Below are 13,300 nucleotides of genomic sequence, written 5' to 3'. Positions count from 1 at the left end.
TTGACTGATATTCCTTCTCCTGTGTCTGACAAACGTACTAGACACACGGTGGCAGAGAGGTCAAAATGCCTGACTGTATCCCTCATGAAATGAATGAATGAATGTTCATGGCCAAGCAGGGAGAGCATCACTGTTGAGGTTCAACCTCCCACCTGCCACAGCTAGTATTGTGCCAGAGGCAGTAAAAGTAGCAAGGCCGATCCTTCACTGTTGCCAGAATTGCCAAGAATATGGAAACATTCCTAGGGGAAAGAAAATAGAAAAAGCAAAGGGTGTGAGTTACCTCCAGAAAGACTGAAGGGAAGGACAGCAGTTGGCCATAAAAGTGGAATGAAACATTGAACCAGAAACTAGCAAATGGGTACCAAGTGTAAGTCATGTGGTTCCTCTGGTCAGTAATTATGAGGTTCCTGGGAATGGTAGTGGTTGCAACTAGGACTCGATAGTCAGAAAGATGCCTCATTTATGGTGGCAAGTTATTACAGGTGGGTTCTTTGTGGCATAGTGTATGTGTGATGGTTTGTTCATGCATAGCCCTGATATTAATTACATATTTGTGGTGGAGCACTGCAGTGTAGGCTGTCCCTGCCCTACACACACAGCCCAGTGGAGCATAAGGACGGCATGTGCTGATAGAAACTGCAGACATGTATTGGCTCCACACTACACATCATGCTTTGCACGTGTGGGGTGGTTGATGGTTTGTGAGCCCCAGGCTTGTGTCACACAGGTCACACCCAAGGTATCAGTTTCCCTTCTCTCCTGTTTTCTTGCTCTCAGCTAGTTCTGCACGTTTAAATTTTGCATTATCTCAGATAATGTGAATTTGTTTATTCAGACTTTGCATAGTCAAAGGGAGTAGACAATAGCAGGTCAAATTCCAAACCCCAAATGACCCTACATCAAGATGTGAATATCCAAGCTTAGGAACGTGAAGCAGTATCATTCTGTAGTAGAGGCTCATCTATTAGGCTGAGTAGAGCACTGTCCCCACCAATCTCAGTCTGCCATAAGCCTGACTAGTTCAGGTGTGCCACCAGCTATCAGTTTGCTCCTCCTTAGTCTCAGTGATGGCCCTTGTAAAATTCGGCAGGGAGAAGATGGAGGACAATTAGCTGACTCCTCTTCTCATTGGCTTGGGCTCCACTTACTGCTGGTCTCTTAGCTTTCCACCCCCCAGTCCTAATGAGCACAGACTGCCACTGGCAATCTGGAGAAGATTTTGAATTATGAATAGTATCATTATCAGATAAGGAAGCTGTATTTAACTAAAATAAATGGGAAGCGGTGTTGAAATAATCTGCATTTTATTTAGGAGAATAGGTGAGGCCTTCTAAAATATGAATCACTGACACGTTTTATAACATTGGGCAGTTTGACATAAACCAAACAGTGCATTTGTTTGTTAAATGCCTCTTTGGGTAAGTACAACCTCAAGTTTCCAAACAAGCATCTCAAACTAAAGGATGATATGCCCCCTCCCTCGCCCCCCCCAAAGTATCACAGAATTAATTACAACATTTAGGAGATGACAAAATTTCTGCTATATCAAATATATTTTGAAGAACAAAGATATTAAGGAGGCATACACTTGGAACAGAAACATTTTAGTAGTATGCCAAGGTGTGTGCCAAATAACTATCCAGACGGAGAATGCATTCAAACACACAAACAAAACAAAACAAAACATTTCCTGTCCTTGGTTAATTTTTCTTTTGAAGAGCCTTTTGGATGCAACCTTCATCACAACAAGAGCCTATTTCTTGCAGCCCACAGATATACAATAGTGAAATGAATTGGGGGTGTGGTGGGCAGGGCTGAAATGTTCTTTTATGTGTGCGGGAGACTATGTTTCTAATTCAGGCACCTGTAATCAACCACTGAGTGCCTACTAGGGCTAAATAATAATGCCACATTGTCTGTTTAAATTCCCTTATTATGAAATTAATCAGAATTTCCAAGAGAATGAAATAGGCATGATAGGCTTGATGTCCTGAGATCTGGAGAAAGCCTTGAATCTAGTTGTGGCTTTGCCTCAGCAGAAAGTTCTGCTCACACAATTTCTGTGTGGAAAACCTCTGGAGAGAATGGGTATGGAGTGATGACCTACAGGACGTACAGAGGGCTGGTGGAAACCAATACCAATAGTGATTTAACACTAAGTGCTAAGGAACATAGCATAAACCCATTGTGGGAGCTGCACAACAGCACTATCAAACCCTGACAGTGTGTCATTGTTTCTCAAAACTCAAGACCAAACATTTCACTTTCTCGTCCAGCTTATACTCAGTGTCTGCATGCCCTTCACTTTCCCTGTGCATCTTCTCTGAAATTTTCTCAGCATTCCTCTCCCAACTTCAAAATGGTGATTTGTCCCTGTTTTCCCCCTCTTACAGCCACTTTTTATGCTTTCATCTTATGACTCTGTTCCCCTCCCATTTGTAAAACATGTCCGCTTCTGTTCACTGTGTAATAATTCTCAGATCTTGTGTCCTTTTCACATAGCTTCCTAGCCATATTTATACTCTCCTTATTTACACACAAGTGCCTCTAAATCTACCAATTCCCACCATGGTATTTCTCTTTGCTTATGCTTGAGCTATTCCCAGAGTGATTCATGTAGTGCTGCTACTTGGGCAACTGGGAGATCCATGTGGCACCTCATACACAGTGGAAGTTGTGGAAAACCAGTCTTAGGTCGTATTCAAATGTTTACCTATCAACGTAACAGAATTTTTTCCTGTTACCAATAGTTCTATTTTAATTTTGTGTTCCTCCCCTGACCTTTCTTTCCTTTTCTTGAAGCTCTTAGAGTGCAGTCCTAATCTGTTGATGTTAATAGCTAGAGTATGGTTAGAATGACACTTTGCTTCCTCTGTGCTAGTAGGGCAAAAATACTGCCAGGCTTCAGGTGATGGGCCACAAAACAGGGTTTTTCAAGGATGGGGGCAGCTTTGGATCTGCCGGATCCAGTCCCCCCATGGACTCCCCAAAGGGCTACATCTTTTGAATCCCTCAGGTACACCAGCACATGGCATAGTGAAAAGGTTAGGAAAAAACATCTGCCACCCGCTTCTATCCTAGTCGTTGTTAGCTAGCAGGACCTGATATGTGATGTCTGCTACTCCTTCCTGAATCCACCTAGGGAATGCTATACAAGATGTCTAACAAAGCTTTATGCTTCTAATCCCTATCTCCTGTCAAAAATTTAACCATAACATATTTATCTTAAAACACTGGGACCTATATTTTTGTGATGAAGATTTTGTCTTTTAACACCAGGTCTCGATGCATTCTGGTAAGAATAATTCTTAGACAACATCTCTTGTAGTCTTTGCTCTCACACAAAAGCATATTTTTTTTAGGAGTAAAGGATTTTGGCTAAAGATGTTGAGTGAATTTGTAACAATGCACACATTGAACATGACCCATGTAGAAAGAGACTCATTATATTTAATTCTTGGTGATAGCAATATGAGCATGGACAGGAAATTAGTTTAGAGCTATACATAAACAAAGCTACTTTTAGGTGCCCCCCTCCCAAATTCTCACACTGATAAGAATGTGCCACAGCCACTAGGAGACATGCATTTTGTTTTGCAAAATCCCCAGCAACAAATATACCCATCTTTCAAAGTTAAGTTTCTCTGGATAAAACATGCAATTCAAGTAATGGTATATCAAGGTTTCAGATTAATTGGTTTTATGAAGCAACATTCAACTCATCTGCAAGCAAAGCAATTAATATTTCTGAGATCAAGGGCCAATGTCTGATTCATACCTCTTTGACATTGTGATTAAAGCTAGCTATTTATTTCCTGGTCTAAGCCCTTCTGGTATTAGAAGGAAAAAAGAAGGAAATCGGTTCTCAAATGCGCTATGGTACTTTCTACAGTTAAATAACACTGAGAAGGTGAAATCTTCAAAAAGCCCAAATTAAAAAGCTAAAAAAAGTTTTAACTGAAACTCGCAATAATGAGCAACAAATGAAATCCTCAGGAAAACTTGTGCTAATTCTTTGGCTTAAAGAAAGCTACACTGGCAGGTCTTTGGAAAGCCAATTCATCTATACTACACAATAGACAAGGCTAAGAAAAAGAAATGACAGAACCTTAAGGTTTCTGTGTGTCATAAGGTTGGAGGTAGATGCCATCCATCTACAAGAGGCCAGATCCTGCATTTGGGGTCTGAAACCTCTGCACTCATTGTTTAGCATAGTTCATTCCTGATCTAGGGGGTCTGGTGACAAATTAATTTGACACCAGCTCCGCAATTTCACATCTTGATCAGGCACTGTTAAAAGTCTTGATGTTTCTTATGAGGTATAAAGTATGAATTATTTCACCAAGCGTGACATGATATCAAAAAAGTCAATCACTTTTGTATCTATAGATACAGTTGCATTGAGAGATATCAGAAGTGCCTTTTGTAGGCACTAGAGTTGTTGTTTTCGAAAACAACTTTGTTGGTTAAAGTTGTTATCCTTACTCATTTTACCTATCCATGGAAAAGTCTATAGCAAAGGAAGCAGTCCTCCAAGTCTGTACTTCCGATGAGCTATTCTTCTCACTGGACAATTTACCATGTAGTTAAATTACTTAGGTCTCTTTTGATTTAGGCTTCTATCTTATACCCAGTGTCCTGGAAGTAAGCCCCACTGAACTCAGTGGGACTTACTTTTGAGAAGCCATCCATAGGATTGCATTACCAGGTACCAGTCCAACACATAGTGGACTTTCTCCCTTCCACTAGTGGCAGTAATTGGACTGTTATGAATTCCAGTCACTTCTAGCTTGACCTAGAGGTGAAAAAAAGAGATGTCCAAATATTGTCGTGAACTGGTCAAGTCTTTTAAGGCACAGTTAATCTGAAGAATTGTACCTTCCTATAAAAATAAATGCCAGTTCTATGGTAATGTTATTTTCCTTCTGGAAACATAGTATACACAATAAAGTTTACATGTGTTAAGTAGATTTGTCTAAAGAAGTATCCTACAAACATTCATGAGGTTTGACATTGTAACTACAAGTGTAAAACAACATAGACAAAACATGACTATATGGAACAACTTGTTTGCAAGGACACATTATTATTTACAGACTTACTGTGACTGACAATTGGAATAATGATATTCCGACATCCTCATCTAGACCAATATTGTGCATTTCATTTTGATGCTAAGAAATCAGTCTCGAAACATAAAATGAAGATAGATTAGGAGTTAGATGCTCATTTCAATTCTCCAAACTAAAAGTAATTAAGAGTGTAGTGTTTGTGGAAATGCAGCAAAACTGAGCGTAATCTTACTTTGTCTAATTGGGACAGTACAGCACAAAATAAGACATATATAGCTGAGTACATAATTTGCTTCAATAATAGTAGCATAGTTTCCCACTGTATCTCTCCAGGGCCAAATAGTTAACTGGTTTTTCCCATTTATACATTGTATGCTAATACTGAATATGATTTGGAATAGTTTGGGGATAATGCATATGAAAAAATTTAAAACACCAAGTCCATGTCGAAAAATCCCTAAACCCTTTATCCTTCATTTAGTTCATCTCTGCTAGCCCGGCATATCCTTGATTTTTTTAAAAGAAAACTGGGAAATAATTGAATTTATCTTTACGGATACATAGAAGCAAATATATGGCAGGTTTTCTTTGCATGCCTCCAAAGAGCTCATCAGATTGCTATACAGTGTATTCTTTAGGGACAAAAAAAAAGCTCCTGAAACCGAGTTATGATTCAGCAAATAACTTTGGCATTGATCCATTTAAATGAACACAAGCATAGATTGAGAATACTGTCACAATATTTTCTTCCTATGCCTAAGTATTTTTGAGTGGGACAATTGTAAATTGATACTTGGAAAATGCTTTTTGTTCCAACAAGACTTGAAAAACACAAGACGGAAACATCTGTAAGAACATCCCCCTACACACACACACACACACACACACACACACACAACACTTTACTTTTTGTCAAGTACTATTTCAGCACCATGCTTCCCTTCAGGAAAGGAGTACTTGGAGATTCTCTAAAATGCTGTTACATCTCCCCTCTTTTTGCCTCTGCTCCTCTGGAGATGAGCAGACAACCTTTCCAAGTGCATGTGACCTATTGGATCACATTTCTATGATCACAGGTGCCAATGGATTTCACGTGGCCCTCTGTAGAGGGCACAAAGTGCAAAATTGTCATAATGTCGCAGGTTGCGTGACTCTTATTGTTTTGGTGCCTTGGTCTTTGGCCCAGAAGTCTTCGGCTGTCCGGCCTTCCCTTTGTAGTCTGGAGCTGGAGTAACAGGGTGTTGGGATTTATGCCCATTGTATCCATTTACAAAGACACACTGATAGTAGCGGACAGCAGCTGGTAAGGAAAAGAAAAGAAAAAGAATGGTCATTAACATTTGATTTTGGTCACTATTGCATTAAAATGGCATTACAGTGCTACCTTGGGTTACATACGCTTCAGGCTACATACGCTTCAGGTTACAGACTCTGCTAACCCAGAAATAGCGCTTCAGGTTAAGAACTTTGCTTCAGGATGAGAACAGAAATCGTGCTCCGGCAGCGCGGAGGCAGCAGGAGGCCCCATTAGCTAAAGTGGTGCTCCAGGTTAAGAACAGTTTCAGGTTAAGAATGGACCTCCGGAACAAATTAAGTACTTAACCTGAGGTACCACTGTAATTTGAGGAAACACAAAGTTTACCAAAGTGTAGGTTGACATTCCTACTTTACTTCTATACTGACTGTTGTTTGACTCTAACTCCCATCATTCCTGACCATTCGCCATGCAGGCTGGGGATCAACAACATCTGGAGGGCCACAGGTTCCCCACACTTGATATATAGTATACTCAGATAGCTCCCATATAAATCTATAATATTGTCAGGATTGACTTTCTTCAACATAGTTAGACCTGGTGCCATCACACCAAGGTGAATGCTAACCGCTCCCCCCTGCAATCTCATCTCCCCCATTTTTGTTTACCTCTACACAACAAATCCAATATTATGACCTAGAAATGACATGATCTTTCAAATCAAACTGAAATTGAACCTCACATACACCATTCTCATTTTATTAATAGAAATAAGATACAGTAAGAAAACATTCCAGTTACAAACTCACATTTATCTTTCTTTGTTGCACTTAGATCAGTGTGTCCCTCTATAAAAAAGTAGTAAATACAAGGTTCTTTAGTAAAAGGAAACTTAAAACAATCTTTGTGTTTCTAGGTCAATGATGGAAAAGGGGAAAATATAAAATCAGCACTATTTGGGAGATAGAATTCAAATATTGCAATAGAAATATAGTTCTTGACCATTTGTATTGATTCCTCGTTTGCTTCCAGGTATGGCTCAAAGTGCTGACCATACACTGCACACAGATGATGTAGTGACAATAAAGGATTATTATTATTATTATTATTATTATTATTATTATTATTATTACACAGACACTGCAGCAGGGTGGCTAACCTTCTCCTGAGTCTTACAGTCAGTTCCCAATTCTAGATTCAGATGACAGGATTGGGCTGATAAGAGTCTGAAAAAATCAGGCCTCTAGAAGGAAGGCAGTATGTGACAGGCACAACCCCAAAACTATGTATTTACGAGGAACTCTTCCTTATCAAATATATATATATATATATATGCAAATATATATTTTTGCATAATAATTATTTGGACTTTCCATCATCTTCTGAAGCAACAAAGCTAAATGGAGTATACCAGTGACCCTGGTTCCTGCAGCTAAAAGTGTAAGCCCTTAGCTGTATGTGTGTGTGTTTCCTGTTCAGTTACCATGTATTATACATGTCCTTTCTCATCTGCTCCTGTTTATCATAGAATTATAGAATTGGAAGGGACCCTGAGGATCATCTAGTCCAACCCCCTGCAATGCAGGAAAATGCAGCTGGCCTATACAGGGATTGAACCTGCAACCTTGGCATTATCAGCACCATGCTCTAACCAACTGAGCTATCCAGGACCTGTGTATCAGCACAACCAGTCAAGTTTTCCAAGAAAGCTTTCTTCTTTTCTTAAATCCTTGTGCCATGCATATGTTTCTTGCATGATGCATTTTGAACTTGGGCACATACACCCAAGAAAAGATTCTCCATACAAGGGGGAACCTTTATGTGAGTGAGCCTCTGGTGAGGCTAGCCTTTGCAGCCCCACAATGCCCCTTGTGTTATTTCAGTGTTTGTGGAGGGTCACATGAACCTCCCTAAAGACCCATATGCATACATTCTCACTCGGCTAATTATTGAAGACACACCAATGAATAATTGCCACTTTCCCCTACACACAAAAGGAAGCCAGGTAAGAATGAGGCATCTGTACTTGAGCATAAAACATACCATAAGAAGTTGCCCTGTACCTTCACTAAACCAATTAAATCCCTGCTCTGTTATGAAAACGCCATAAACTACTGATGCTGGTCTTCTTCAAAGTTGTTTAAAGACTGTAAAAAAATAAAATCAAGCCATGAATCTTGATTTGAATATAAAAAGCTGTTATTTTGGCTAATTAGAGGCATCTCTGGGCAATTCCACCATGAGCAAAATATGTAATGAGTTATGTGTGTCAGAAGCAGGTCACCCAGCAGACATTTTTAATTAAAGCAAAGTAGTTTGGCAGAAATGGCGATGCAGACAGGTTTTTCTTAAGAGACAATGTGAAAAAACAAAATAATTATTCATTTGTATTGACACGTTAATTGAAGACAGGATCAACATTATGGATGGAAAATTCAACATAGTGCTAAGGCAAATATTTCATTAGCACAAGGATTTATTATTGCACAAAGGTAAATGTCCTCCCTTTTCTCCCCGCCCTGCACCCCTGATTACTGCCCCTTTATTTGGGTTGTCATTTTTCTAATGAAATCAAACAATTTCAGTAAATCTATGGTGATGACAGGGCAGAAAACCTCCCTGGGCCTCTGCCTAGGCTACAAAGTACTCAGCCTGGGCATTGGGAGTGTGTTCACCAGCAATTATCCCTTCTTTGAACTCTTCAAATGGTGTGTGAAGGAGACCACTGCAGAAGAAATAAGTTGACCAGGAACAAGGGGGTTTAACCAAAAGAAACTGAGCTGTCCAAGAGGTGGGAGCCCCTGAGAAAGAAGAGGAACAGAAACTCTGCCTCCATCACTGGCAAGCAAGCAAACAAACAAACAAACCCTGAAGTCAGGACTGGTAGTCAAGAAGCAGATCATGGATGATGAAGATATGACAAGCACAGGTGACAATAAGGGCAAAATACAGGCAAGAAGTCAAAAGGTGCTAAGACTTAACCACTCTCAGCACTCTTAACAAACTACAACTCCCAGGATTTTTTAAGGGAAGCCGCAACTGTGTAAGCTGGTATCACGAGTTGAGTGGGGATTTGAACCTTAGTCTAGTTCTACGTGCTAACCAATATATCGTCCCTAAAACATATGCTGCTCCTTTGACCATATTGCAGGGCTAGAAGGAGTCCTTGACTTTTCTTTATACATTTTGTTTAATAAATTAATGTTTTATCCTTATTTCTGAAAAAAAAACTGACTCATAAATTAAGGGTATCTTGGGGTGCAGCTAAACCTATTGATTTTGTCTTCATTTGGCAACCATGACAGGTTAATTATGGGGATGGCAGGTCTCAATGAAACATGGTTTTATTTGCTAATCATAACATTTGTTTTGCATTCTCTTTATATCAGGTCAGTTTTTGTTGCAACATCTAATTCATTGTGTAATATTATCCCTTGAGAATGTATTTTATGTGGTAACAGCTGTGAAGCCCCCTTTTTCACACAACTTTTCCTTTTGTTTTGTTATTTTATTCTATTCTTTATTTCTTACCAGATTTCTTTTTTTTAAAAGGAAGATGGAGGTCCAAAACATCGGGAGGGGAGCCAGTTGGGAAGGCTGGTTTAGATGCTACATTTATTTATTTATTTTCTTTAGATCCACATATACTTCTACAGCCACCCTAGTCTTTATTGTTCACTGGCACTACAGCAGGAAAAAAACTCTCAACCTCTAGGCCACTGTTGGCATATTTCAAGATGCTGGAGGAGATGATGAGCAAGTTCTACCTTACATATAACAAAATGAAAGGTCAAAAATGTTCCAAGACAATACACCCACCTTTTAAAAATGGCAGTCCCTAGAAATACTAAAGGCAACCAATTAGGTAGTGGGTTGGGGAAAGCCACCCGTTTTTGAGGAAACCCCATTATCCTCTTTTCGGTCTGGAATGTGCACTAAAAGAAACCCTCGAAAAACCACACACATCTCTAATAGAAACTGATGGCTTGTAATTGAAGCACAGTATCGTATGACTTTATGCTGGGAGGTATTTTGCCTAGCTTGGGTTCATGGATGGATGCCTAATGCTGCAGAAGTCTCCCCCCTCCCCTGCCAACAACTGAGGTTAACCAGAGTGTGGTTATATAAGACTCTCTCTGTGTTCTTCTGATGAAAGGCAAACAGCATTAGGCTCTTTTGTGGGGGTTTATGATGGAGGGAGGGGTTTTTTTGGGGGGGAGGCTGTTCTTTACATGAGGAACACACACACAGCAAGAGGCAGGCACCTCCCTCCCCGGCTTCACTAATTGTAAAGGGGCTGTCATATTTGTAATCAAGTAGGCCAGTGGGCAATATTTAAAGGGTTTCTACAACGTGGAAGATGTACCTTTTTTAGATGATCAGGAAACAATAACTACCATTCTGGCCTACAATAAAATTTTGCCGGAGTCCAAAAAGGAAATGAGATTGTCACACCCTTCACACAGAGATATCCTCAGATAATTGCACAGGACCTTAATCTAACATTAATCTCAACCCCTATTTGGAATTGAAAATATGATTCCTGGTTGTGCAGTATTTATACATGCCAAGTTTTTAAAGAGTGTTATTGTCCTCCATTTTACTCTGCCATAGGTTGGGTATTGAACAGATCACCTATGTTTGGGGTAGATAAGAACATAATAAAAACAAAACCAGGTCTAATCATTTCTTCAACATGCAAAGTTAACTAATTAATCTTAGAGCCAGTAGAGGATTATATTCAATATTGGTTTGCAAAGTGCAAAAAGATACACACAGATACCCCTCTCTGTGACAGTAATCCCCATCCATTTAAAAGAATGGAAATGCCATCACTGGCCTGTGAATTGCATCATTAAGCTGTCATCTGTCAGATCTCTTCTTACAGTTTGTAAGTCTTACATTTGCATTGCCCTGAACCTAAGCACTGGTATCAAAGTGGGTTGGAAATTTGTAGTTTTCTAACCTACTAGCATAAGGGATTTAGTATGCCAAATTATAAGAAAAAAACCAAAATATATTGCAGGATAATGGGGATGAAGACTCATGTCTTTAAGGCAATTCAGTCACTGTAACATTCAATTACCTGCATCTTTCATTTGGTAGGGGTGTGCATTTGTTTCTGTGGGCTTACATTTTCTGTTTTAGCTACCTGCAAACTGCCACCAACCTTAGCAGCAAAATTCAGGAATTCTGTCAAAGCAACTGCAGTGTTCCATGCACCAGAAACCGTTTAGTTATGCTGGACACATGATCCAGAAAAGCTGTCTGAGGACAAATGTTGGCTCCCTTGGCCTGAAAGCAGAGATGAGTGCTGCACCCCATAGTCGAATCTGATTGGACTTAATTGTCCAGGGGTCTGTACCTTTATCTTATTGGAAAGCCTGATTGACTGTCTGGTGTGGTCCACATGGAAACCACAGTGTCTAGAATGTCCCATTATTTCTCATGTGCAAGTGGCAACAAAACAAAATCCTTCGCCCTTCTGAAAATTGACTTCTTGTTCAAATCCCATAACAGAATAGCAGCATCAGGAGCAGTACATTTATATTTTAGGGTTAAAAATGTATTACATTTCCCGATAGGCCTATGAAGTTTTCAAGGGCAAATGACTCATTCTTTCTTAGTCCCTGACAGAATAAATAACAATATTTTTTGATAACCCAAGTTGTGTTTTGTACAATACTGACATGTACTATATGTCACCTGAGAATCAAAGAAGTTTGCAGTGTTGTTAACCCTAAGCAGAACTTACTTGCTCTTGCAGCTTTTGAAATCTTGTCTGCAAAGGAAAGAAAGTTGTATGTCAGAGAGACAGAGAGAACTTGAAAGACAATTGAACAACATAACAGCCACCCTCTTTGCTTATTAATACAGGTTTTGATGAAGTTAACTCAGATGAATATATGAAGTTGTCAGGCAGTGATGATGACAATATGCCCTTGAACAACTTCTTTGATAATGTGATTGGAGAATGTTGCTTTGCCCAGGCAAACATCTAAGAAACCCTACTGTTATCTACCACGGTGGGTGCAAAGGGTAAACGTGTTTGAAAAAACAATAAGCTCCAGCAAGAGACACAGCTTCACTTGTCTTCCTACTTGCTACCTAATTCATTCATCTTTCCCTGGGGTGCAACTTTACTTATTAGAATAAAGAGCAAATGTAAAGCTCCAATTTATGCGATCTGCACTCAGACTGCAACTGATTCGTAATACTAATTTAAGAAAACACCTTTAATATGATCTAAACATGCATTAGGCAAGTAAAATGGCACATAGGTTGTTATGTAGGGCAAACAGTTGGCTTCTGCCACTGAAAAATGAAGAGAGCCATTGTTGTGAGTGGTGGGATCCTGGGCATGTACCGCACTTGGGAGTGATTATGGGGTTGGCAGATTGCAATCCAAACTCAAAGTATACATTCATAAACATGCACTTCATTTTTTATTATAATGGAGTCCAACCTGCTCTGGTTGAAGCTCCCAGGTCAGCCAAACAACTAGTGACTACATCTCTTCAAAACCAGTCTATGTTTTATAAACCACATGAACATTTCATTCCTCACAGAATGCTATGGGAGAATCCTGGGTGTGTGTGAATTGCACCAACTCATAATCTATCCCTCTATACTTTGGGAAAAGAAATGTGCAGTTAGGTGGATTTGTATTGTAAACAGCACCACTGAGGATTTCCTTCTTTTTCTCATGTGTTTTTGTAGGGTGGACAAAAGGGGAAAGAGGACACACTTTCTGTATTAATCTGTTTTGCTCACTAAAATCCAGCAGGGAGATAAGAAATCTGTTTATCTCCAACTACTTCAATTGACATATGTGGTCAATAATTTCAAGTGAATAAGGCTGATTAGCAAAGATTATAATCCAGTGGGATCATGTGCAGGAACATAGACCACCAGTACAGTGCTGTCAAGTAACATGGGGAATCTTATCTGAGCAAAAAAATCTGGTAAA

General features: G+C 39.5%; 1 protein-coding gene across 1 annotated transcript in view; it reads right to left on the bottom strand.

The window, feature by feature from the left end:
* Nucleotides 1-1,828: 1,828 nt before the first annotated feature.
* The window catches only part of TRDN (triadin), a 167,925-nt gene continuing 156,453 nt past the window's right edge, over nucleotides 1,829-13,300 (bottom strand). Inside the window, exons 39-41 of the mRNA XM_081904766.1 lie at nucleotides 12,086-12,112; nucleotides 7,140-7,178; nucleotides 1,829-6,375 (exon numbers count right to left, since the gene is read on the bottom strand). Coding sequence (XP_081760892.1) covers nucleotides 6,230-6,375; nucleotides 7,140-7,178; nucleotides 12,086-12,112 — 212 coding nt within the window. The 3' untranslated portion in view covers nucleotides 1,829-6,229. The remainder of the gene's footprint in view (nucleotides 6,376-7,139; nucleotides 7,179-12,085; nucleotides 12,113-13,300) is intronic.

This window comes from Podarcis melisellensis, assembly GCF_964234715.1.
Source record: "Podarcis melisellensis genome assembly, chromosome: 3".
In the NCBI taxonomy this organism is placed as follows: Eukaryota; Metazoa; Chordata; class Lepidosauria; order Squamata; family Lacertidae; genus Podarcis; species Podarcis melisellensis.
The sequence above is the reverse complement of the archived record's forward strand: the minus strand, read 5'-3'. Positions and strand labels throughout refer to the sequence as shown.